Here is a 27,967-nt window from a genome sequence, read left to right as displayed (position 1 = left end):
GGTAGGCGTCCAACACTGCTTGTTTCAGAGTCTGGTAGTCATTCTCAGACGCCAAAGTACTGAGTGTGACTGCAGCTCTACCTGTAAGATGTACTCTGAGAAGTGTGGCCCATTGGTCGGCAGGCCAACTGAGTTGATTAGCAAGGGTTTCAAAGGTGGTAAAAAACACGTCAACTTCTGCTTCTACAAATGATGGCATTAACTTACTTGCATGTGATATATTAAAACTGACGGGAAGATTGGCAGTAGCTTGCTGGCGTTGAGCGAGGTGTGAAGTTTCCATCGCGAACTCTCGTTGACGACATTCCATAGCCAGAGTCGCTTGGTTTTTGTCATGTTCGCGTTGAATCTCCAATTGGCGTTGTTTTGTTTTGAGCTGTATTCGTTCACGTTCACGGAGTAAGGCAATCTCACGTTCTTGTTCTTCCTTCCGTATGGCAGCTGCTTCTCTTTGCTGCTCGAGGGCTTCCCTTTGCTGCTCACGTTCAATCTTGGCCAGCTCTAGTTTGAGTTTCATCGTTGCCAAATCAGTTTTATCTGCAATAAAGTAAGTTTCGTGAGTTTCAGAGTCTATCTTACCTTGTTCTAAGAAGTGATCCAGCAACAGGTTGTGTATGTCATTTTTGTTGGCTTGGTAGGGAACTTCTAGTTGATATTCATATGCAAGAGTTTGTAATTCAGTCCTCTTGGCACGACTTAAAGTCCCTATTTCACCTGCCGGATCTGCACGGAAAGCTTGGAGACGAAACATTGTGAAATTAGCAAATAAATGCACAACGAATATACCGGTGTGATATAGTGAATGTCAGAAACAGGACAACGTGGCAACTGGTACCTATCCTGTGGAATCTTTAACAATTAAAGTTAAAAACAAGATGTTAAATGATTAATTTAAATCAAGGTCGCAGGAAATCTTGTACCCGGTACTCATGTAAGAGGATAAGGGCAAGAAAATCCTACTAAACAAGTGAAACTGAGTTTCTAAAACAAATGAAACAGTTAATTGCCTCAAAAGTAAAATTGGTAGTCCAAGGATGTAGGCATACCTTGCCGAGTCTCTATAGGACATAAGCAAGTTTTCCCACTGAAATTAATATGATACTTACAGAATTAGCGAACTTTTGTGCTCTGAAAAAGAAAGCTAATTCCCTACCAATGTATGTATCATCATCTCTGACTGACGTGTAGGGGTGCGAGGTGTCAACTGGTGACGAGAACTGCTGCTGAGGTTCCAATTCAGCAACTAAAGTTCGTGCTAGAGGAACTATGGCCCTCTTTATCCTCCTACTGTCAGATTGCAGAAGATTAGGTGCACTTGACCCGGGGGCAGACCACAGTACCAGGGTACCAATATGATGATCTGTCGAAAATATGAGAAATATCCAAGGGACAAAAGATGGTAAACACGAGTAATAACACGGAGGGAGAGATGACCAATTAAGAGTATGACTGAGGCCTACAGTCACCACGTAATCCAAAGTTGTCTCACCTTCACTATATGTTTACTAGTTGTGTTTTTTGCGGGGGTTGAGCTTTGCTCTTTCGGCCCGCCTCTCAACTGTCAATCAACTGTTTACTAACTACTTTTTTTTTTTCCCACACCACACACACACACACCCCAGGAAGCAGCCCGTGACAGCTGACTAACTCCCAGGTACCTATTTACTGCTAGGTAACAGGGGCACTTAGGGTGAAAGAAACTTTGCCCATTTGTTTCTGCCTCGTGCGGGAATCGAACCCACGCCACAGAATTACGAGTCCTGCGCGCTATCCACCAGGCTACAAGGCCCCCTATATGCCCTATACTGCTAATATATGCTACTCTCGGAATGCACAATACACACAGCACCATATAAAAATGAAATTGAATATGAAAAATAGTAAAAGCTACGTTACCAAAGCCAAATACGCTTACCATAAATTACTCCTTGGCACCAGTACCTGAGTGAAGCTCCTAGGGCAGGCCCCCACTTTATGTGACGGTAACGCGTTGGTGTTCGGCTGTTTCAAAAGCTAGGGGCATGGCCTCGTCACATAAAGAAAAAAAAAGAGAAAAACTGGAACTTTCGTCTCTCGTAAGGTAATGGGAAGACACACAAAACACAAGTAAATTTAACAATGAAATTTTAATTACGTTAGAAAAGCAAAACATGAATAATATTGGGCATAAAAATGTAACATAAATCAACAAACAAAATAATAAGAATAATCACTGGCAAATGAAAAGTTACGTTAAGACAAGTGAATAATAGCAAAGTAAATGATGCAGGAATATTGGCTTCAAGCTGCCACCTCCCTTAGTACACGTAAGCCAAGGCTTAGTCTACCAATGAGACGTGTCAACTGTGTGGAGCACGAGGATATTCTGCCTTCCCTAGGTCGCTGTAGCTCAGACATCAGCTCGTGGTGGCGGGTGGTGGGCCAGGTGCGATGGGCACCAGTCAATCAGCGACGGGCAGGCGATGGACAAGCAGTTTGCCGGTTAATGGTGGCGGAGGCGAGCAGGTGCGCCGGTGGGCTGGATACATTTTGCTCTCTCGGCAAAACGTTTTGGTGATACTTGTTGGATATATCTTCTATATTATTTGTTAATGGAACGTACTTTGGAGGGAAGAGCAGGCTCAATCTCTCTTGAAAGAGATTATCGTCACTATATATATATATATATATATATATATATATATATATATATATATATATATATATATATATATATATATATATATATATATATATATATATATATATATATATATATATATATATATATATATATATATATATACACACATATATATGTGACCGCCCATAGGTAATTGAACCATTTATGGGGAAAATATGGAGGAGTGTAAGACGAGCAACTTAATATTTTCCTCCACCCAGCAAGAATATTTGTAGCTGAATTCATCAATTTTGGGAAAACGACTCTAGTGGGAAATTTATGTGTTAAATACCACGGAAAATTCTCAAAAATTTTAGTGTCAACTGCAAATAATACAGAACATCCTCTTTCAAACATCCCCTTTCTGTGAAACAAGGTTACTCTCTCCCAGGACCTGATAACCCATTAGAGTATAAAGATCCTTTTTCAAATGAGTCAGTTTTGTATATAATTGACGACTTATACCTGGAAGCCATACAGAGTCCAATTATAGCCAATATCTTCACCCAAGGGAGACACGGTAATATTTCCATAATTCTAATTAGTCAAAATTTGTTTCCCCAGGGGAAATATGCCAGGACAATAACTCTGAATTGTAGCCATTATATAGTAATGAAGCAGAGAGACATAACCCAACTTGAAATTTTAAGTGGCCAGTTACATGGGCGAAAAAATACTAGTAGTTTCGTTGAAATATACCGTCGGGCAATATCCCAGAACAAGTATGGTTACTTATTGGTCGATCTAACGGTTCCTGAGGCATTACAACTACGAGCGAGCATCGCCAATGAAGACCGGTGTTAAATTGTTTATCAAATGTAATAAAAAAAATGTCTCTAACGATACAGAAACTGGCAATTCTCACCAACATCTATAATGACATTCCTAGCCTGGCTGGTTTCACAGGATCAATTCAAAAATTGTATAAGGCTGCCAGACTTAAAGACCCCAACATTAGTGTTGCAGATGTGAAGGAATTTCTTCGTGGAGAGCAATCTTACACCTTACATAAAGGAAATTTAGTTAGGTTCCCCGACGGAAAATATTAGCTCCTAAGCCTCGTACCATAATTGCCTGTGACCTAGGGGACTTTTGTAGTTTACAAAAATACAATAATGGTGTTAAATATATTTTAATTTGTGTCGATGTTTATTCCCGCCTAATGCAGACTAAAACTTTAAAAACAAAAAATTCGAGTGAAGTGTTAGTTGCACCGAAGAAGATATTAGAGGAAACACCTCAGTTTCTCGGTGTAAGGCGGATATTCACCGACCAAGGTAGAGAATTTTACAACAAGTCAGTTCAAAATTATTTTAATAAGAAAAATATTAAATTATATAGTGTATTTTCGGAAATGAAATCTAGCATAGTGGAGCGGGCCATCAGAACTTTAAAACATAAACTGTATCATTATATGACCCAAGCTAATTCATTAAAATACATCCACATCCTCCCTAAAGTCGTGGACGTATACAACCACACATTCCACAGGATACTAAAAAATACTCCTCATGCCATTCATAAGTTGCAAAATATTGAAGATATATGAAGACAGTTTAAGGTCATGTATTTAAACAATGACTCCTCCATAACTGCCATCAGTCCACGGCTGCACCTTGGACAGCATGTGTGATTGGTAAAGCGTAGGAATATATTTCACAAAGGCTTTTGGCACCAAAATACAGAAGAAATATTTCTAGTGTCACATATTGACAGAACACATCCAATCCCGACATATAAAATCAAAGATTTAAACAACGAGCCGGTCAGTGGCATGTTTTATGAGCAAGAATTGATCCCAACATCCCTTCCAGACTATTTTCCTGTAACGGTATTACAGTCTAGGAAAACAACGAAAGGACACAGAATATTTCGTCAAGTGGAGAGGGTACCCAGATTCTAGTAATAGCTGGATTAAAGCTCAAGACATTGTCAAATTTAACAAAAAATGACATTTCATCAGGACTCTCGTAGAGGAACATCATCAATTGTTACTTTTGTTAAACAATTTATCACCCAAGAAGCGGAATAAACTAATCAAGGCTTTAAAACGCCAGGAAATTGAATCAATTTGTGAAATTTTTGCCAATTTTCTAAAACGAAACATCCAGGTTCAACCACAGATAATTAATGGGTTACTGAGGTATCAGAATGACATTCGTTCTGTAGCACGTAAGAAAACTCCTTTGTACAAAAAGAAGCACATCCTAACCTCCAGGAACTACGTATCTCCCAGGTAAGGAGGTTAGGAAAGCTTGAACCAAATCTTGTACACATAACCTTCGTAAATCATGAGCACAGAAGGATACTCTGTGCTAAATATCCTGGTCTTTTATACGAGAGGATCAAGTATAGCACAATAGAGTTTACATCTATCCAAGCCTTTCCGTACAACATATCCTCAAAACTTACCGTACAACATATTCTCAAGCCTTACTGTACAACATATCCTGAAGCCTTACTGTACAACATATCCTGAAGCCTTACTGTACAACATATCCTCAAGACTTACCGTACAACATATCCTGAAGCCTTACTGTACAACATATCCTCAAGCCTTACTGTACAACATATCCTCAAGACTTACCGTACAACAGCCCCCCTCCAAAAAAAAAAAAGCCAGAGAAATAAGAGACAAAGTAAAGAGTCCCGGTAGTACAGGTGGCTTCGTTCTCAACTCACAATCGAGAGCTCTGGGTTCTATTCTCGGACGGGACAGAAATTGTTGCGCGCATTTCCTATTACATAACACATCTGTTCACCTAGCAGTCAGTAGGTACTCAGGAGTTAGTCAGATTGTTAAGGGGGTGCATCCTGGGCGGGGTCAGTAATTTGACCCGGGGGGGGGGGGACCTGGAGATAAGCCTAACGTGTATGAATACACTCTGGCTGTCTGTCCACCATCACAATTAATTATTAATAAAGGAGTAAAGAAACAGAGACCAGTTCAAAGATTCTAAGCTGAGGGTAAGAAGAGGACGGATGACTGTGGCTGTGGAGGGAGGAGTGGACGTAGTCTTCACCAGCCGGGCTGAGTTACCACTAAACATGTCAGACGACACGCACGCAGCACACAGCCAGAGTGACAGTGGACGTAGTCTTCACCAGCCGGGCTGAGTTACCACTAAACATGTCAGACGACACGCACGCACCACACAGCCAGAAATAGTGGACGCAATAATAATATGCAGAGTGCAGGAGCGATCTCTCAAGCCGTTAAGAACAATGTCAGCAGTTTATATATTGCTGCTACACAAAATTGTCATCCACACTTCCCTGGACATAAACATTCCATTCACCTGGGCTGTATGGGTCTCGAACCCTGGACCCCACGCGTGTGAGGCCGAAGCACTATTAATTGGGCTATGAGTAGTCTTAAAAAGGAACGTTTCCAGAAGTATCATCCTGCTGCCAAACTGTCAAAATGGAAGCTTTCCTTTTAAATACTACTCATAGCCCAGTCGACAGAGCTTCGGCCTCACCACGTGTGGTCCAGGGTTCGAGACCCATACAGTCCATATGAATGGAATGGATTGCTTCTATACAAATGCTAGAAGCCTGGTTAATAAATTTGATGTATTGTGCGCATGCGCTAAGTCTGAGGGTCCCAACGACATTGACATCAGTAAATCTTTGTGACGAAAGGAGATAATTAACAGGAATTCCATCTTTCTGCATACTTTATATTTATTTATTTATTTATTTATTTATTTATTTATTTATATATCCAAGAGTTTTTGTACTCTAGTACAGCCACCAGCACGCATAGCATATCGGTACCTACCTTGAGGTGCTTCCGGGGCTTAGCGTCCCCGCGGCCCGGTCGTCGACCAGGCCTCCTGGTTGCTGGACTGATCAACCAGGCTGTTGGACGCGGCTGCTCGCAGCCTAACGTATGAATCACAGCCTGGTTGATCAGGTATCCTTTGGAGGTGCTTATCCAGTTCTCTCTTGTACACTGTGAAGGGAGTGCAACACTGTGAGGGGAGGGTAAGTCATTAATATTTTGAGTAAGAAAGTAATCGTCAGTTAATTCTAGAAAATCTTCTGCTTTATTATTCCCTGTTCTGTTAATCAAGTAATTCCGCTAAAACTAAAGTCACTCATGACACAAATACTGTTAGACCTAGATGCTCCAGATATTTCTACCCATAGATGCTTTGCTTCCAATCTGTCTAAGTTTGGTTGCCTGTATATAACTCCTATTACAACTTTTTAGCTTCACCGATTAATTCTAACCAAATAGTTTCTATGTGTTGGTCAGCTTTGATTCCACCTTTGAGACTTTATTTTAAATTTTCCCTAACATTAATACCAAAGGTTAAATGTTGTCTCCACACCATCCAGGCCAAGTGTTAAATGTTGCCTCCACACCATCCAGACCAAGTGTTAAATGTTGCCTCCACATCATCCAGACCAAGTTTTAAATGTTGCCTCCACACCATCCAGACCAAGAGTTAAATGTTGCCTCCACACCATCCAGACCAAGAGTTAAATGTTGCCTCCACACCACCCAGACCAAGTGTTGAATGTTGCCTCCACACCATCCTGACCAAGAGTTAAATGTTGCCTCCACACCATCCAGACCAAGTGTTAAATGTTGCCTCCACACCATCCAGGCCAAGAGTTAAATGTTGCCTCCACACCATCCAGACCAAGTGTTAAATGTTTCATCCACACCATCCAGACCAAGTTTTAAATGTTGCCTCCACACCATCCAGACCAAGAGTTAAATGTTGCCTCCACACCATCCAGACCAAGTGTTAAATGTTGCATCCACACCATCCAGACCAAGAGTTAAATGTTGCCTCCACACCATCCAGACCAAGTGTTGAATGTTGCCTCCACACCATCCAGGCCAAGTGTTAAATGTTGCCTCCACACCATCCAGACCAAGTATTAAATGTTGCCTTCACACCATCCAGGCCAAGTGTTAAATGTTGCCTCCGCACCATCCAGACCAAGAATTAAATGTTGTCTCCACACCTTCCAGACCAAGAGTTAAATGTTGCCTCCACACCATCCAGACCAAGTGTTAAATGATGCCTCCACACCATCCAGACCAAAGGTTAAATGTTGCCTCCACACCATCCAGGCCAACTATTAAATGTTGTCTCCACACTATCCAGACCAAGTGTTAAATGTTGCCTCCACACCATCCAGACCAAAGGTTAAATGTTGCCTCCACACCATCCAGACCAAGTATTAAATGTTGTCTCCACACCTTCCAGACCAAGAGTTAAATGTTGCCTCCACACCATCCAGACCAAGTGTTAAATGTTGCCTCCACACCATCCAGACCAAAGGTTAAATGTTGCCTCCACACCATCCAGGCCAACTATTAAATGTTGTCTCCACACTATCCAGACCAAGTGTTAAATGTTGCCTCCACACCATCCAGACCAAAGGTTAAATGTTGCCTCCACACCATCCAGGCCAACTATTAAATGTTGTCACCACACTATCCAGACCAAGTGTTAAATGTTGCCTCCATACCATCCAGGCCAAGGGTTAAAAGTGTCCTCCACACCATTCAGACCAAGGGTTAAAAGTTCCCTCCACACCATCCATATCAAGAGGTAAAAGTTGCTTCCACACCTTCCAGACCAAGAATTAAAAGTTGCCTCCACACCATCCATATCAAGAGGTAAAAGTTGCCTCCATACCATCCAGACTAAGGATTACAAGTTGCCTCCATACCATCCAGACCAAAGGTTAAAAGTTGCCTCCACACCATCCAGACCAAAAGGTAAAACTTCAATAAGCCAAACGTGTATGAATACACTCTGGCTGTCTGTCCTCCCACACAATGACTTATTATTATTACTCAAATATATCGAGTCGTATAATGACCGAGGACGGACAGAAACGTTGTCAAATACTTGAGCTTCAGATTTATGGCTTTGAATGTCTCGTTTATAGCCGAGTTTTTGTGATTTACTGTCTCGATGAATTTACCTGAATGTTCTGTGTGGACGGGTAGTGATGGCACGGAGACACCCCTGAAGAGCTGTTGTCTTGGGACACACTGGGCGTGAGCTGTTGTCTTGGGACACACTGGGCGTGAGCTGTTGTTTTGGGACACACTGGACGTGAGCTGTTGTCTTGGGACACATTGTCTTAGGGTCGTTGCTGTTTTGCTTCACTCCTCATTAGGGTACTGGTTGCGCAGGGTAACATTACTTTAGTGTATCACATGTGTTAGAACACATTTTCTTTGAAAGCCCAATGGACATTATCCAGCTACAGGGGGGACTAAACTCAACGTGAACACGACCAATCATCCTTATTGTCAAGAAACGGTCGTCCTAAAGTGCCCTTATCCTAACTTACCAGAGAACCCAGAACAGAAAAGGAGACAGTATGTCAATTTCACAAGCCTCTTCCATTTTCATATACGATCATTTTTGGCCTTAGGCAGAGTATACGTCAAAATGCGTCGTTCTATTATGAGGGCTGGGTGGTTCTTCTTCAAGGGGGAACAGCGAACTACTTTCTATTGACAAAAGATGAGTATTAATGAAGGTGAATGAAAGATCCAATATGTGTGTTACTGTATTAAAAACCAAATTTTCGGATGTTACCTCCATCCTTTCACAAGGTGCTGTATACAATGTTCTGTTTGCAGTTTGCGTTTATAAACCTGTAATGATGGACGGCAAGTCTCGCTTGCCGTCCATCATTACATGTCTTTGAGACTATGTTTCACAGGAACTCGTCACTTAGACATGCCTTGGCGACTCCCTGGGGCGTTCCTTGGCGACTCCCTAGGGCGTCCCTTGGCGACTCCCTGGGGAGTCCTGTGGTGTTTGTGTGTTACTGAGGAAGTCTTGATTGTAGGGTTGATGTAAAGCCATTGCTTGGTTACTGACTTTAGTACTTAAGATGTTACATGACTAGTAGCTACCAAGCTTGGCGGGCGTCCTGTATGCTCTTGTTTACCTTCTCTGGCGTCTGCTCCGCCGCACATAAAAAACAGTTTCTCTCAGACAACGCTAGAGGCAGGACGTACAGGACCTTGTGTGCTGATATTTATCCTACCTAAAGTAATAATACCAAGAAGTACATGTGTGTGTTACTCCAAGACCCTAAGCAAGACCTACACAAAAGGAAGTAACAATACAAACAAAAAGGAAAGAGGAACACACAATACTGGTGAGCAGGGAGGGATATCTCTCAAGCAAAACCTCCCCTCGTGTGCCTCTCACAACGCCATAGCAAGTACAAGCCACCTACCACAGCAACACTTGCTTTCATCGATAATCTTACTAGTCCAGGGTCCTACCAGACAACTATTGCACTAGGTCAACGTCTCCAAGTAAGGCAGTTATTGCCAACAAGAACATTACTTCATCCAGGGAGGAGGAAAGGCCAGCTTCACCCAGCCATTTTGAATTTCAAACGTCCAGGGACGCTGCAGCCTACTCGCCCAGATTTTCGTTGGTGCTCCCTAGCTACTGTTATCGCCGCCGAGTGTCAACTCCAGCGCCTTTTGAAGTGTACTGCTCACTGGATGGAGTATTTTCTACATTACAACATTCATCTATACTCTTCGTTTCTGTAATCGTCGCCCTCGTCCTCCCATGACGTCTCGGCAGTCCATGACGTCACAGCAGTCCATGACGTCAGCCCAGGTTCAGGAAACCGACGCCAGAATCGCCTCCGGATGTAAACAACGCCGCCACTCACCTCCCCCCCACTCTCCACACGACTCCTCATGGATTGTTTTTCACGATAGCCAAAGTTGTTCTGAGGATACCACAGCCCGAAGCTAAGTAAACTATAGCTGGTACACTCTGTGCTATACAATAATTGCGATTTAATAAGGAAATAACCCTGTATATCAAATATTCTTTCCTCCAGTGACTTGATAAGAGGAATTAGCTGCCTATTCCTCACTCAATTCCTTTTTGTGGTGTTTGGTGCTACAAGTTCCATTGTTCATTAGTAATGTTATGTTAAGTGATTCCAAGTACATTCTGGTGCAGTGTATTAAGTATAAATAATATTGTTTTTTTCAGCAGTTGAAGTGCATTATAGACAAATTTTATGTTTTCCCCAGACCTTAATCTGAAGTTTCCTTTAGCATTTTATATTAAATGTTACAGTATCTGTGTTTATAGTACTGTACTCTATAACTTTATTATAAGCTAATTACAGCAGTTGCTATAACATTGCAGAATAATCTTGTATTCTTTCCACAGTGCTTTTTATTATTATTATTATTATTATTATTATTATTATTATTATTATTATTATTATTTACACATTTACAGAAAGTTAATTTGTTTTAAATTCTTGATGCCTTATTGCTACATGTTGTGCATTACATGTTAATTCTTTTGTGTATATTTTTCTACATTTTATCCATTATTAAGTATCATATTGTACTACATGTTGAGTGTTGTATACTTGTGTAATTATTTTCATGAAATTTACATCTCTCAGTTTTATGATAAAATTTACTATGCTTTACCTGATCCAATTAGTTTACATAACTCCAGTTTCAAGTCATGTGCATACCAGATTGCATATTTAATTTATAATTTTGCTGATTCATATATTTTTTTTTTGTGTGTGTGTGTGAGGGGTGTTGTATACTTGTGTGTTGTATACTTGTTTAATTATTTTCATGAAATTTACATTTCTCAGTTTTATGATAAAATTTACTATGCTTTACCTGATCCAATTAATTTACATAACTCCAGTTTCAAGTCATGTGCATACCAGATTGCATATTTAATTTACAATTTTGCTGATTCATATATTTTGTGTGTGTGTGACATTTCTCAGTTTTATGATAAAATTTACTATGCTTTACTTGATCCAATTAATTCGTTTATTATTTTACAGGACAGGTTTATTGTTTGTGATGTGTGTCTATGTATGTACTAACACGTTGTACTGAACGGGGTGAGAATAGCTTGAGCTACCTCATCCCTTTGTGTGTATTTTACCTCAATAAACTTATTTCAATTTCACATAGAAAACGGATGGTACCATTTTCTGTGAACATGACAAGTCCCTTGGCGACTCCCTTGGGCGTCCCTTGGCGACTCCCTGGGGCATCCCTTGGCGACTCCCTGGGCGTCCCTTGGCGACTTTCTGGGACGGCCCTTGGCGACTCCTTGGGGAGTCCCTTGGTGAGTCCCTTGGCGACTCCCTGGGGCGTCCCTTGGCGACTTTCTAGGACGGCCCTTGGCGACTCCTTGGGGAGTCCCTTGGCGACTCCCTGGGGAGTCTCTTGGCGACTCCCTGGGGAATCCCTTGGCGACTCCCTGGGGCGTCCCTTGGCAACTTCGTGGGCCGTCCCTTGGCGACTTCCTGGGACGGCCCTTGGCGACTCCCTGGGGCGTCCCTTGGCAACTCCCTGAGGAGTCCCTAGGCGACTTCCTGGGGAGTCCCTTGTCGACTCCCTGGGGCGTCCCTTGGCGACTTCCTGCGACGGCCCTTGGCGACTTCCTGGGACGTCCCTTGGCTACTCCCTGAGGAGTCCCTTGGCGACTTCCTGGGGAGTCCCTTGTCGACTCCCTGGGGCGTCCCTTGGCGACTTCCTGCGACTTCCTGGGACGGCCCTTGGCTACTCCCTGAGGAGACCCTTGGCGACTCCCTGGGGCGTCCTTTGGCGACTCCCTGGGGCGTCTCTTGGCGACTCCCTGGGGTGTCCCTTGGCGACTCCCTGGGGCGTCCCTTGGCGTCTCCCTGGGGAGTCCGTTGGCGACTCCCTGGGGCGTCCCTTGGCGACTCCCTGGGTCACATAGTCACAACTACATTAAATGATCGACGTTAAGGGGGCATATCGGTGTAAAATTAAAAGTGGTTCAATTTGCTTATAAATTTTTTTATGAAATGGTTATAGAAAGGGCTGCAGCTGGTCCAAGTTTCATCATCACACCCTAAACAGAAAAGGAGAAAAAAAACAACAACGAATTATGCAACGAATTTTCAAATAGTTTCAGGGAACACATGTGTCAACTAAAATCATTTCTATAACACTCTGATATTAAATTAGCACATAATAAAGGATTCTAGTGATCAGTTTTATCAAAAAAGTGTTTAGTGCAATAATATAATTTTTCAAAGTTACCCTACTAAAAAAATATGCAATATATAATATTTATAAATTTTTATAAAATCAACAAATAGACTTTGGACTAAAATGTCTACTAGAGTCTGTAGAAGCACAAACGCTACATATAACGTGTAATTTGCATGTAAATTGATTAATAAATGAAAGCTCTGAAGTAATTTGAAGGTGTAAATTATTTTCCAGAGTAAAATAAAGATCCAAGTTCGGCCACCTGTAGCTGAGTTTGACTTCGACAGATTTCGTTCATAATTTGCACCCTTGCAGATAGGCATCCATTGAGCAAGGTGTGCAAGTTTCATGCAAATCCCTTGATAACAAACGAGAAAAAAAAATTGGCCAAAAAAAAAAAAAAAAAAAAAAAAAATTTTTTTTTTTTAAATATAAATATATTGAACATACATATTACAATTATTACAAGAGTTTGTGCTTCTACAGCACATAGTAGACATTTTAGTTGAAACATGTGTTCCCTGAGATTATTTGAGAATGTTGAACATTCGTTGCATAATACGTTGTGTATTTTTTTTCTCCTTTTCTGTTTAGGGTGTGATGGTGAAACTTGGACCAGTTGCAGCCCTTTCTATAACCATTTCATAAAAAAATTATAAGCAAATTGAACAATTTTAATTTATAACGATATTTTTCGATATGCCCCCTTAAGTGATTCTTTCTGCCAAGACATATAAACCCAAGCTCCTAGAATCTTGTTCAGAACATTGTATACTGTTCAACACCTTGAGAAAGGATGAGGTTTACATCCGGAAACTTGGTTTTGAATATACCTACACATATATTGGGTCTTTCCTTCCCCTTCGTTCTGTATTGTTCAGTCTCTGTAATTTCAATCAACATTTGGGAATATTGGTCAGAAACCGGTAAAAAAATCCATAAACGGTCAGGTTAAAATTATAATTATATTATGATTAGTAACGGAGACTTGCTTCTATGGGACCCCCACTTGATGTGTAGTGTGTGTGTGTAGTTCTGGTCACTGTACTCTAGAAAGGGTGTGAGCAAAAGTACCAGCTTCATCCATGTCCTCATGCCTTATTTAGCAAACTATGCTGTAACTGACTTTTTTCAATATTTACAGACATTTTTTTTAGATATATATATAAGAGTTGTTACATTCTTGTACAGCCACTAGTAGGCGTAGCGTTTCGGGTAATGCCATAACATTCCTCTTGCTTCTTGAGTAACTTTATTACTCTTTATATGAAGTTACTGTACTTCAATCTTCTTCCTCTGACTCTAAGAGGAAAACACTTTTCAACATCTCAGTTAATTCCATTTGAGATTATTTTCAGCACATAATAGACAGTCCAGATTAACATCTACACACGCTTCATAGACACTTGATATCCTTTATTGTGATATCTTGTCATTTAATTATATTGCATCTACGCTTAACATCATTTATGAATGTTGCTCATAAGCAATTCTGCCCTCGATCTGAAATTTATATCACCGCTTTTGGCACTTTCGGGCTGCCGAGTGGAGCAATCGTAGGAAGCTGTGTCTTCATTTTCCCCAAGAGGTGACTATTGATTTTCGTTGTGTAATACACGCAATTATCAAGAATATGTGCTTGAAACTGTCATTGTTTCAGTGGAAGTTTTCATCCCAGTGTCACTGTTCATGCCCTCTCCCACCTCTACGCCTTGGTTTGTTGGGCCCGGCTCCTAGCAACTCCCAGCAATTAGAAATGCTCTATAGCTGCCTCTTCGTCTGAAAATACCAGCTAATACAGACTGATTTCCGGAAGACCTGTGTTCTACTGGGGGTAATTTATCATACCCTTGTCATATATTGTCATCTTCAAATTGCGAATATGTTAACATTTCTTTTTATTGTAAAGACCTGTATAAATCTAAAGCTTTTATCAAAGGCACGAATCTTAACTGGCTAAGCTCTAATCTCTCGTTTGTTGAGGCATCTTATTTCAGACTTTTCTTATACGGTAAATGATTCATTGTCTTAATTTGGTTCAACTCCCTCCTCAAACACAATCTGTGGAGTTCTACAAAACTCTGCTGAGGTAACTATTACTTATTTATCAGTGATACATAATCACTGATAAATAATATTTAATTGGGATAAATAATTCATTAACAATATTAATGTAAATGGTCCAGACTTCCTCAGGTAACATTCTGTTCTTGCAGCTCTCACTATATTTCCATCTTTGGGTTTAGGCCTTTTATGTCTGATCTTAATTTCATTTACTTAGACATTTTGTAAAATTGAATTTCAATGAAGCAGTTTTTACCAATTACATTAATCAACTTTCACTGACTGCACCTGAACTTTCAGTATCTTGCAATATCTCGGGCATAACAGTTACGTCACTTCAGATCAGGAAACCTGAGAGGACGAAATCAATCAGGAGTACTTGAATATTTACTTCAGTCAGCCCTGTTGACTTGCCTTGGTACTTCGTGTTTTATTATATAAGAATGATTACAAATAAAAGGAAGGCAGTATAATGACTAGGGTTCTAGATCCTCGGGTGCTGGACAAGACCTGAGGAGAGTGTGCGCTTACCCTCCGGACTGGCACATGGATGCCCTGTAATGACCGCTTTCCCTGTCGTAATAACCGCGGCCTCTATTGTAATAACCCAATGTTCCCTAGTATTAATCCTGTTATCTTGTGATCTCTCATAATCGTACTATACGCTCTCTGTCGTAATTCTCTGTCTCTCTTCACTCAATACCCCAGCTTAACACTGTTACAGTCCAGCATGAACCCTCACTGGACTGCCACGTTTATAAGAGGAATATTAAATGAGGAAGATACACCAAGGACAAGGGTTATTCGCTTATTACTAATTATAAAATAAAAAACCATTAAAGCACTGCCACCACCTTCCCGACTAACCATACCTGAATGTGTCGATCACCGATCCCCCAGGAAGGCAAGGAATCAGTAACCATGGGACTCCGGGTAATATGAATTTCAGTAATAAATTTTGGAAAATTAGTTTGTGTAATTTACGTTACTAATTTAAATCCAATGGCAACTTTAGTATCGATTAATTGTAGGAGAACCTAAGGGCTTCCAATACAACACCTAAAAATGACAAAGTAGCAAAATATATAAAAGGGGAGTTAAGTGAATACCACTGAACAAGCTATACAATTTATTTTATGAAACATGTAAATTAAGACAATTTGAACACATAACCTATTCTATTTCCCTAGAGGCACAATGGATATTTATTGAGGACACGAAACTCAAGTGCTACTATACCTTAAATACCCGAACTACGGCCACGATGTTGATGGCTGCCCTCAGCCCCGAGGATACGGGCTTGCGGCCCTGTTCCTAATACACTCCCAAGACACACTAATGAAATTTAGTTTTTCCAACTTATTGCTGGGAAGGATTACTCCTCCCACCATCTAATACAGCCCCAGGGCTCCACCCATTATTTTGGCAATGGCCAACCATTTAACACGTAGGCCTGAGGTCTGGCTCTCTAGGGCCAATAAGGACTTGGCCCTTATCTCAGGCCAATCACCTTCACTGATCTGCCGTGGAAAGCTACATGAATTCCTGAAGATTGAGTCAGCTCTCCCCAGCTAAGAGAAGGGGGACAAGGCGCCTCTATGGAGCCCCAGGCACCTGCGAGCAATGTTTACAAAACTGATAAATTATGTTCAAGCCTGTCTCCTCTAAGATAGCGAGTAGGGACATTTGACTCTGCCTCGTATGGGGAAGAGGCCGGTGCTGAGAGGGAAAGAGAGGGAATGAGAGGGGGAAGTTGAGTGGGAGAAGCCAAGGTATCCAAGACCACCCCACCCTCAGGTCAACCTCTTGACCCTGACAAATGGGCGACAGGGGGGGGGGAAGAGGAGGATACGAATGACGGCCAAGGGGAGGGGAGAAGGAAGGAGGGGAGAGGGAGAAGGAAAGGAGGGGAGAAGGAGAAGGAAAGGAGGGGAGAAGGAGAAGGAAAGGAGGGGAGAAGGGAGAACTAATGATCTGAGCCCCAGATCAATACAACTCCCCCTCCTCGGAAATTAAGAAATTTGTGTGTAAAGCAAGTTACACACACTTTTCTTATCCAGAAATCCTGCCCTACCCTAACCATTAACTCCAAAAACAACATTTTTAACCCAACACTATTTTCAACCAATTCCTCAAAACAAAAGAAATTCTCTAATCCTAACTAATTCCATACAATACTCCAACAACAATAACGGCACACCCAAAAGGTGTGCCCCAGCATGTATTTATACCTATCAACACAACAGTAATAATACATAAAACATAAGGACAGAGACCGTCCCTATAACCCTGACTGTCCATCTTGGGTGAAGCCCCATACCCTTCCAACTACCTGGAAGACAAAACATCCTATACCTGTCTTGATATAGTAACAAATAACTGGAGAAATCCAAATCTAACAATTATCAACTAGCTAAAATCAGCCGATAGCCTTCAGCTATCCCAGTATTCCACCCGGAATAAAGATCAACCACATCACACAAAACATTAAAAAAAAATCAATGTCATTAAAAAAATTAACAAAATTATAAAATTATATCAGAATAGAGGAACACTACCTCTCAGGGACCTACTGTTCCACTCCACACCTGTGGCAACTGTCCACCACAGCGCATCCCAATCTTAAAATCTAAAGAAAAGACACAGAAATATTTTTATTATTAAAAAAAAATTCAATGTCCACAGACATGTCCCTCAACCAACAACAACACTCTGGATATAAGTTCCTCAAACTCCTAATATCCCAGAGTTCATATTCAAGTCCACAACAACAGCGGGTGAACACATTTGTCAGACTGTGTACCACACCCTTATTGTTCAGTAAACCACAAAAATAAAATTAAAAAAAATATATGTATAACTATCAGTATCTAGGATCTAGAAAAATCTAGATAAAGTTTCCCGCTGATCAACGTTTCTAGAGACCCAACTAGATGGTTTTCAAACCAGTTCACTCATACAATTTATCTAGAGACAGGGTCATTTTCTAATGTTCACTTTTCTAGATTTATTTCTCTATTTCACTAGTTCTGGTTTTCAACATTTAATACTGGTCCAGAGAACTTTCCGAAGGTGTATAGGTGTTTACCATCAGAAGGAAAATTAAAAGTTGAACTGTTCCGAGTTAACACAGTTTACTATATTAATAGCGTTTATTTTCATATGAAACTTTTCTATAAATATTTTCTCTCGTTCGTTCCTGTTGACATTTCGTTGCTGTAGATTCCGGCGACTACCTCATGTTGCTTGAAGATCCTGGTCGTCTGGAAGTTCCATTTCCGGCCTCGGCCAACTACGGACAGTACAGGGGGTCTCGTACTACCCGCACCTGACTTGAGTGACAGCTGACAGCTGGCGGCTGTCAGCTCAGGTGGACCCCGCTAACAGGAACCCGGGTTCACCTCTTCCTATCGCTCCCCAAACAGTCTTGATGGATTGTTGTTAACCATGGCTGCCACAGTAGAGCACAGCTTCGACGTGTCACGATGTCTCGCGTTGGTAGTGAGGTTCGAGTGGTGTTGAAGAGGGTGGCATGGTGACGGGACAGGTGGGCCCTGCCTCAGCTCCTGGGCGACGTCATCTACCGGCGTTACTTGTTATCCCGGTACTACTGGGCCGGTACACCTTCCGTGCAACCCCTCGTGCAGCTGAACTTGGGCCGAGGTACAGGATTGTACCTCATCTGGCGATTCCGCAAGCACTCTGTAGGGGTAGTGCTGTTCGTACCTGAGACCACCGCGTTGCATCTTGGTTTCCACAGACGACGCAACCGCAGGTTTTGAGAGAGCTGACAAGTCCTTGCAATTAGCGTTCTTCTTCGTAGACCACTCGTCTTCCACTTCCGGTATTCCCGCAGTCTTGACTACGCGGCTGGCGGGCTTGGTTGGTGACCTTGAGACAGCTAGCCCACGGTTGTGATGGTGACTGCACTCTGCTCCGTGAAGACAGCATGGCTGGACTGGGACAACCTCGTTAGTGACGTGAGGTGTCGGCCGGGTGACTGTACGCCAGTCACCCCTTCCGGATAACCAATTGACGAGTTACCGGGTACAAGGGGGAGGACTTTATGTAACGTGCCTCAGACCCCGATCTTATCAGCCAGGTGGGTCATCCCCAGACCTGCTGATCTCGATCCTTGGTTCACGTGTGACTGGGAGTTTGGAACTGGTGTACCATCAGACCTGAGAAAGGCAGACAACAACAAATGGCGGAAGCATGGATATTACTCTGAGGTATAGGAAGTTGGAAACCCCAGAGCAAGGCAAGTATGCTACCTGAGTCATGCACATCAGTAAATACACACCAGTGCCTCTATAGGATAATTATTATGAAATTACTAAACCTGACTACGGGAGCTCACTAACAATTTACTGTACAGCTCGCGACCTTGTTACCATGGGGTGACAAGATTGAACTTGACTACTGATGAAATCTGACAGAAGGTCATCCTCATCATCTGACTCAGCACTTGGATCATTAGACAGGTCAGGAATTAGACTTGCTGAAGGCAGCTCTAGTTCCTCCCTCGCGTGATAAGGTTTTAATTTATTAATGTAAATCGTTCTCTCAACTTGGTCTTCAAAAATACCTTTAATAACAAAATTAACCGGACCTTTTCTTTCAATTACCCGGTAAGGGCCCCGCCATCTAGGTGCAAGTTTCCTACTCTGATTGGCAGGAGCCGCCTCATTAACTCTCAACACAAGACTCCCGACTTTCAACTCAAGAGGTCGTACCTTCTTGTCATAATGCTGAGCATAGCTGTCTTGGAAGCCCTGGCTGCAATTCTCCATGCATTTTTCATCTTATTTAAAACTTCTGATGGGTAATCTTCCCCATATACAATATTATGTCTGTTAAGCAGACCTGACGGGAAATTACATGAATGCCCTGTGAACAGCAAAAGGGGTTGGGTGTTAATGGATCGATGGATGGCAGTGTTCAGAGCCAACTGGACATAGGGGAGTTGTTCGTCCCATGAATTTGCATCATGCTCTGCAAGAATTGCAAGCATATCTTTTAACTGACCGGTTCGTCCGTTCTGTCATGCCGTTAGCCTGAGGGTGATAAGCCGTCGTGGTTTCTACAATTTTACATACTTCTCTAAAAATATTCCCATTAAATTCCTGACCTCGTTCAGAAACTAACACTTTAGGGGGACCGAATACAGTGACGAACCTATCTAAGAACGCCTTTGCAACAGTTCGTGAATCCTTCTGAGGCAATGCAATCAGTGTGGTGTACCTGGACAGGTGGTCTACCAACACCAATACGTAACGGTTTCCTGAATGACTGTGATGCAGATCAATCAGATCAGCCCCCACCCGATCTAAAGGTTCCAAAATTTCTGGGAATTCTTGCAATGGAGCCTGTACCTGAAGGGTACCTTTCCTCCTTTGACAATGACCACAGGACTTAACGAAGTTAATGACCTCTGTTAACATACCGGGGAAGAAAAAGAGTGACTTGGCTTTCATGTGAGTTTTAAAAATCCCCGGATGACCTGCAATCTTAGACGAATGTGCGAGTTTCAACGCCGACTTCTTCAACTCCTCTGGGATAACCAACTGAAAAACTGCACGATCCTGCTGTCCCTTTACATAAAATAAGACCCCATCCTTCATTTCAAAATCATGAATTGCTAAATTACGTTTCTTCGACGGATATTTTCCTCCCCAGATCATTACAGCCCTGGGAAAGGTAGCTGGCAGCTCTGGGGCTTCAAGTTGTTTCAATAACAATATAAGTCAAGAACGTCTCGAATTATGTCAAATTGCTAAATTATGAAAAATTTTAATGTTTGACTCTTGATGCAACATTATGATAAGCATGAATGTTTGACCCCTGATGCAACATTATGACAAACTTTAATGTTTGACCCCTGATGCAACATTGTGACAATCATTAATGTTTGACCCCTGATGCAACATTATGATAAGCATTAATGTTTGACCCCTGATGCAACATTGTGGCAAACTTTAATGTTTGACCCCTGATGCAACATTGTGACAATCATTAATGTTTGACCCCTGATGCAACATTATGATAAGCATTAATGTTTGACCCCTGATGCAACATTGTGACAAACTTTAATGTTGGACCCTTGATGCAACATTATAAAAAACTTTATTGTTGGACCCCTGATGCAACATTATTGTTAATCAATATATTTAGTTAACCTCTAAATATATCTCGGGTAAGACCGGTCCTCCAAATACCATATTGTGTACGTGTTGAAAATCGTCACTGAACTAATACATAACGAAACCAACCAACCAACCTGTTACCTATAAACAATTTCCATCTTGCATAAAAGTTATAATCTGAAATGAATATTAGAAAAACAAGTTGAGTTAAATCTTTACATGTTTAATGAATAAATCCACAAGGGCCGTGATGAAGGTTCGAACCTACGTCCGACAGAATCCCAGACGCGCCTTAATCGACTGTGCCACGACAGGTTAAAAGAATTGCAACCGGGAGTGCATCTGCCCTCACGAATCCTGCAGTTTTTCAGTGACACAAACCAGGGTTTTACACAATTCCCAATACACCTTGTGTGAGAGGATGGTCTCTCAAGATTCTCCCACAGCTGACTTGAATGGGTCATTGCAGTGTACAGTGCACCGATCTCGTGCACAAGCCCCATCTCTATTAACCCTGGATAGAAATCTGTCATGTTGTGTGTCCCCAGGAAGCCCACATAACCAGGAATACTCATAAAATACGGAGGCCGCCATATGCCCAAGAGTAAATTAGATACAGATGAATTTAGCATACTTGCCATAGGGTCAGTGAGTACACAGTGGAGGAGCCAAGCGTGAGAAAGGGAGGGGACGCCAGCGAGTCGACACATAAGATCTGACTTCTGGGGTCAGCCTCATCCACCGCGCGATGGAGAATAACAACTGTGACGTGGTCGTGACGTGTCCATGACGTCACCTCTGGTATTAATCATGTAACGATCCATATCACTGGTTCCGGCACCTCTGCTACAACGCCATTGGTCAATTGTAGACCTTATGTTTGTGCCCACGAGGAGCCCTGCATCCCCTTGCAAGGGTATTCACATGAGGAAGTTGTATATGGTGGGTCGTGTCCTTCTGTCTATTCGGCCATTAGACTGAACACCATCCATTCCTCACCGTCAAGTTAAACTCAGTGTCTTTTCGATATACCAACGCTCGCCAGGAATCGCGATCGTGAATATATTGTTTAGAAGCCTTCTAGTGACAAATCACCAGAGCGAAACAAACTGGTATCAGGTAACCCTCGGTGACAAATTGAGATCGTCTGTGAGAAAACTAAAGTGACTTAATGAGTGCCGCTGCCTAAGTAATCTATGTGTGACGTTTGCCACAGTGTACCTGTATGGTACCATATAATCAGTCGCCGCCAGCCGCCACTCAGACCAGAGCGTGTAGCCAGCCGCCGCCACTCGCTCTGCCCTCAGTGTACTACGTGAGTCACCACCCGTCACACCCTTACTCACCGCCAGTGCCATCAAGTGTGTGTGTGTGTGTTTGTCTGTCTGTCTGTTAAGCATACAGCACGCCCTCCTCTGCGAGTACCCTCCGTGTCAAGTACGGTTTGCTGGGAAAGCCTGTCGTCAATGGTCTCACGTCATGGCGAGTGAAACCAGCTGCCAGGCCACCTACGAGTTCTTGCATAAATGTGCACGAGTCATTGAGTGAATGGGAGAGGTAGCCTACCTGTAAGTACAAGATCTTGTTACTGTATTATTGTGTCTGTGTGTTGATCTGAGGGATCAACCACAGTTCTCACCTTCTCGTACCTGAGACAGGTATAGGTGGAGACATAGACACCTGACGGTGTATGCGTGTTTATATGTGTGGTACTACGACATTACACTCGTCTGTGAATGTGAGCTTCACATACACCACACATTTAGTTATTGTGTGACGTAATTATTGTGCATGATTATTGCCTGTCCCATTGTGATTTATTGTGCATGTTCATCATTACCCGAGTATCCGGTGGGAACTCCTGTGACTCTGTGCACACCGGCAGTTAGGGTTGCAGTGTTAATGATTGGCTGTCAATTGTGTTAAATTAGGTGTTTCTCCACGAGTGGATCCGAATCGATTAGCCAGACGTCAAGAGTCTCGCTAATGCAACCATAGCCTTTCTGACGCCAATCTAAAGTAAATCAAGCACCCTTTGTATTAGTAGATAAGTTAGTAAATAAACTACTGTTAAACTTTATGCGGTGTATCCGTTGAACCACTTCTGAATACTGCCAACTATTACTCAAGCTTTCAGCTTCAGGTGCCTTCAACACTTAGTTGCCTATTATTCACTAAACTATAAATGTGATGAGGTCCCTAGGAGTCCCTTAAAGTGTTTCAAGCATTGAGGAGATTCCAACGATCAACGTGGACCAGGACCAGGTGAGGCTACTCTGAAAAGAGACCCTCAAGGACTCGACCTTGGTCCCAGGTCCTGTACGGTTGCTCTCGTATTTTCTCTGGTGATTCCGACAGCTTCGTGAAGCGTCTGCCACATGTACATTGGTGACATACGCATTGCAATCGGGAAAGCAAAATAGAAAACCCCACACCTGGGCTCTGACAATAAGCTCTTCTATCTCTTCGCCCATATTTCATTACACACAGAAATTACAATAGCGTAATGCATCAAATGAACAAATCATCTGGGATCCTCTCGAACGCAGGTTCGAACCCTCGTGACGGGTGTCGGAAAATCCGACACCATTTAATAATAATATCATACAGACAGATAATTGCTGCTGTATTGTATAAACAAGTTACCCATAGAAAATGTAACTGTAGTGGAATTTCCGTCTATAGAAAACGGGATATCATCACCACATACTATTATAAATTCACCAGCTATTCTGCTGGGAATTATTCTTAAATACATTAGTCTTTGGACTTTACCATCATAAAAACATCTCATATAAACTAACTTAATTATCAGAATTAAAGTAGAGTAAATGTGACCCTTCTATCACTTACTGTCATCTGGACAATGTAGGCCAGTAGCGTGAGGGTGAGGGAGGGGCAGCCATTGTTTTGTATTGAGACCACAGAGGCTCACGGGAGCAAATTCTGCTCCTGTTAATTCTCTTGGACGAAGTGTTATGGAAGATCAGAGTAGCGATCTGCCATCATCAACACGCTGTCATCAATTTCAAGGGAAGTGTCTTTCCGAAACCCGTTTATCTTTCATTTATGGCCATTAATGTCAGTGGATATAGGGTGACCGGTTAGAGCACGAGATAGCCTCATACTAAAGATAATTAAGCTAGGTCTTCATGGTTCCTTGTACAGTGTTTTCTCTGATATAGCTGTCATATACTAGGATTCTGGCTTTAAATAAATACACTGAATTATGTGTATTTAATTATGTATTATGTGGGCTACCCTACAGCGGGCTCCCTACAGCTGGCTACCTAAAGCGGGCTCCCTACAGCGGGCTACCTACAGCGGGCTAAATACAGCGGGCTACCTATAGTGGGCTCCCTACTGCGGGCTATCTACAGCGGGCTATCTACAGCGGGCTACCTACAGAGGGCTACCTACAGAGGGCTACCTACAGTGGGCTACCTACAGCTGGCTATATACAGCGAGCTATCTACAGCGGGCTACCTACAGCGGGTTACCTACAGCGGGCTATCTACAGTGGGCTACCTACAGCGGGCTACCTACTGCGGGCTATCTACAGCGGGCTACCTTCAGCGTGCTACCTACAGCGGGCTACCTACAGCGGGCGACCTACAGCGGGCTACCTACAGCGGGCTACCTACAGCGGACTACTTTCAGCGGGCTACCTACAGCGGGGTACCTACAGCGGGCTACCTACAGCGGGCTACTTTCAGCGGGCTACCTACAGCGGGCTACCTATAGCGGGCTCCCTACAGCGGGCTACCTCACACACTTAAGGTGTAGAGTGGATTTTAGCTTATTTTCACGACTCGTCTTGATTAGCAGAACCAATCATAGGTTTAACGATGTGTTACCGAGTCCTGATTAGTCTCGCCTGTGAGGCTCTGCTCATCATCCGCTGATTAACAAACCCAATCAGAGCGTTTACCACTGGGACCTACCTGATACGGAGGCGTGAATGACTTTGCTTCTGAGGCTTAGATTGTCGTTCCAGTAGGCGCGAGTCAACATGCACCGTCCGCCTGCATCAAGCCTCGCCTCAAGGACATAAGTATCTACTAATGCAACATTCCTGCATCTTTGCAACCTTAGATAAACTGCGCAAGAGCTAGCATTGTAGGATCTGGTTGTGTTTGTCTGGTAGTATGTTGGCAAGGGGCCAAGACTTGCCCGCGTGTGGCTGTGCTTGCCATTCACTCGGTGCTTGGGAGCGGAGTGGGTACCCAGCGCTCGACAAGGTTTTAACCAGAGGCAGGTAAAGAGCTCGGTAGGCAGAGGCAGGTTAAGAGCTCGGTAGGGTTAAGAGCTCGGTAGGCAGAGGCAAGTTAAGAGCTCGGTAGGCAGAGGCAGGTTAAGAGCTCGGTAGGCAGAAGCAAGTTAAGAGCTCGGGTAGGCAGAGCGGAAAATAAGAGCACGGAAGGCAGAGGCAGGGTTAAGAGCTCGGAAGGTAGAGGCAGATTAAGAGCTCAATAGGCAGAGGCAGCTTACGAGCTCGAAAGGCAGAGGCAGGTTAAGAACTCAGAAGGCAGAGGCAAGTTAAGAGTTCGGTAGACAGAGGCAGGTAAAGAGCTCGGTAGAGACGTGTTAGGGCCTCTATTGTTTAGGTCATCTAACAACCCTGAACAATATCCACGTAAAGGCTTCCCCAGAGAGACCCGAAGAGTGTACCGTGCGATACTGTGGCTGAGTGGGTAGTGAACATCACTTTGGTCACAAGTGTTTAAGTAACAGTAGCATAGTTCAATCATATAAGTGTTGGCTTATGGAAAGGAAGAGATACATTAGCTCCAAGTAAGTACAATTATGTGTTTCACTTAGAGTAGAGACTCCTTTCTTATGTAAGTTTCGTGTTTGTAGATATTAAGATAGTTGGTAACTCATCTGTTTGTTAGTCTGTAAACTTAATTAGTCTGATTAAAAGTTAACAGCTTCATTTAGCACTTATATATAAGATGCTCGCTGAACAGAATAATGGATTTGGAATCTCTTGTACATTGATAAGATCTCATTAAAAGTATAATCATCCTGATGACACAGATCTTGCAGCAAAATTAACTTGCAACAAAGGTGAAGCTCAACTAGACTTAGGAACCCCATCTCTGGTTTTAAGACTCCAAACACTGAAGACAGATAGGGAGAGAACTCGCCAACTCTCAACGCCTTGAAAGGACTACAGTAAAAAATGGGATTTGTTTACTTCTGACAATTTTCTATATGGGCAGCACAAAACGTCCATGTGAGAGTTTGTATGTATGTAAACTTGTGAGAAGTTTTGGAATAAATTGTAATTGGTATAAGGAATTTTAGCTCTGAAAATTTCTAAGAATTTTCTTTATTCTTTAACCTTTATTCCTGTCGTGATATTCAACTAGGTCGCCTGATGAAGGACTTGCTTAGCTAACACACCAGTGTAGTAAACAGCTCATTCCTCACTTTGGGACCATGTATGAATAATTGACTAGGCGCGAGCAAACGCCGAGACCCCAATGAAAATTGAAATCCCCCCCACTAGGCCGCCGACCTTCGCCAATCGCCGAAGCGAATCTAACGAGTAGGTCACGGGCTCCCACCAAAATAATTTATTGTTGTGTGGTGCCGTATATTTGATTCAAAGCTCAGAACTAGTCTCAACTTTATTAGTCGAGTGTGAAGAACATTTGCATAACAATAATAATGTGTGGGGGTGTAACGAAAAGACAGTGTTAACCATAACAACTTAGTTTATTCAATAAAGTACTAACTACTACAACAAAACAAACGAAATGTCAATGACGTTACTCGAAATCCTTCCTCTGACACTATCAATGACAGCTAGTCACCAGCCCCTCGGACTGCATAATGAACTAACTCGAACATAAGCGTGACCACAGAGGAATCAACAAGAAACAAGAACTAACAGATCTATAATCACAATTACAACAAATGACACAGTAGGTTCTGAAACACGTCTTCAGTAACCTCCTAACTGTTCTACGCCTCAGTACAGACTACCCCTGCAATGGCGGTTGCAATGCAATCAAATCAGTAGTCTTTCAATGACCACAATAACTAATGGGTTCACTGGCAACTCCAGCACCCTTCCACAAATTAATCCTTACGTTAACGCTCCGTCCCACGGACGATCAACAATCAATAACAATTGATTTACGTTAATAACACAATAACATTTACGTTAATTAATAACTCTTACAACTGTCACTAGTAACGCGGAAATTACACAACACTCTACCCGTCGAGCATTCAGTGAGAAAATCCCATTAATCCCTGTACTTCCAGACAGCTGATTAATCTCTTTACTAGTTACGTTAATTTACGTTAATCGGTTACTAATCACTCAGCGATGGTAAACTCTGATTTACAATGTCCAAAGTGCTAAGAGAACGGTAATCACTCGTGATTACCTTTTGAGTAATTAATTACTATCCTCAAGATCAATAATTAATCAATTAATATACGCAACCTTTCACACTGGATCAGCAATTTACATTAAGGTATGAATTCCGTCTAAGCCTTCCATACTCAGACCAATTCAGGTGGCTAATAACAGTAATTAGCCCCACGTTTACGTTATTCTAAAATGACGTTACTCCTCCCACGAGTCAATCAAGTGCCGGTACTTCCGGGCAGATAACGACGTTACGTTAATGGAACAATGTAGCCTTCGTGTGAGTCGATCAAACAAGGATCGAGGTTAATTACTTTGACTTCCTGAAACACGTCAATTACCCGGCCCACTGACCGTTAATTACGAGAGACAATACTCTAATTCTTATCTGGCTGATGGCTAGGCTCCTCGAGACTACCGTAGCTGCTTGCAGGAGAGTAAATTAACCCAAACGCATTCTACGTTACTCAAATTGTCAAAGAACAAATTCTCTTAAAAAATGGGCGTTCCCTTGGTTACGTTATATTAATTGCCTCGCAATCACCTCACTGAATACTGGACTTCGATGTCCTACCAGATAACCAGGAGAATATATGTGTACCCAAGTACTCGTCTACAGCCGAGTTCCCCCACGACAATGACAAATCACACTAACAAATCACAGTGAT

At 42.4% G+C, this 27,967-nt stretch overlaps 1 protein-coding gene across 1 annotated transcript; it reads right to left on the bottom strand.

Moving 5' to 3' along the window:
- Positions 1–11,640: 11,640 nt before the first annotated feature.
- LOC138358537 (opioid growth factor receptor-like) lies at positions 11,641–24,925 on the bottom strand. The gene is made up of 2 exons (XM_069316516.1): positions 24,856–24,925; positions 11,641–12,410 (listed from the first exon to the last, which is right to left on the bottom strand). The coding sequence occupies exons 1-2, from the start codon at positions 24,923–24,925 to the stop codon at positions 11,641–11,643; spliced, it is 840 nt and encodes a 279-aa protein (XP_069172617.1).
- Positions 24,926–27,967: the final 3,042 nt, after the last annotated feature.

Source organism: Procambarus clarkii, chromosome 84 (genome assembly GCF_040958095.1).
Source record: "Procambarus clarkii isolate CNS0578487 chromosome 84, FALCON_Pclarkii_2.0, whole genome shotgun sequence".
Classification (NCBI taxonomy): domain Eukaryota; kingdom Metazoa; phylum Arthropoda; class Malacostraca; order Decapoda; family Cambaridae; genus Procambarus; species Procambarus clarkii.
Note: the sequence above shows the minus strand (reverse complement) of the source record. Positions and strands in the feature narration are given on the sequence as shown.

Coding starts and splice junctions, on each gene's coding strand:
- LOC138358537 (XM_069316516.1), bottom strand. CDS start 24,925: ATGTTGACTCGCGCCTACTGGAACGACAATCTAAGCCTCAGAAGCAAA. Junction 12,411..24,855: donor CATTCACGCCTCCGTATCAG/GTAGGTCCCAGT, acceptor TATGTGACCCAG/GGAGTCGCCAAGGGACGCCC.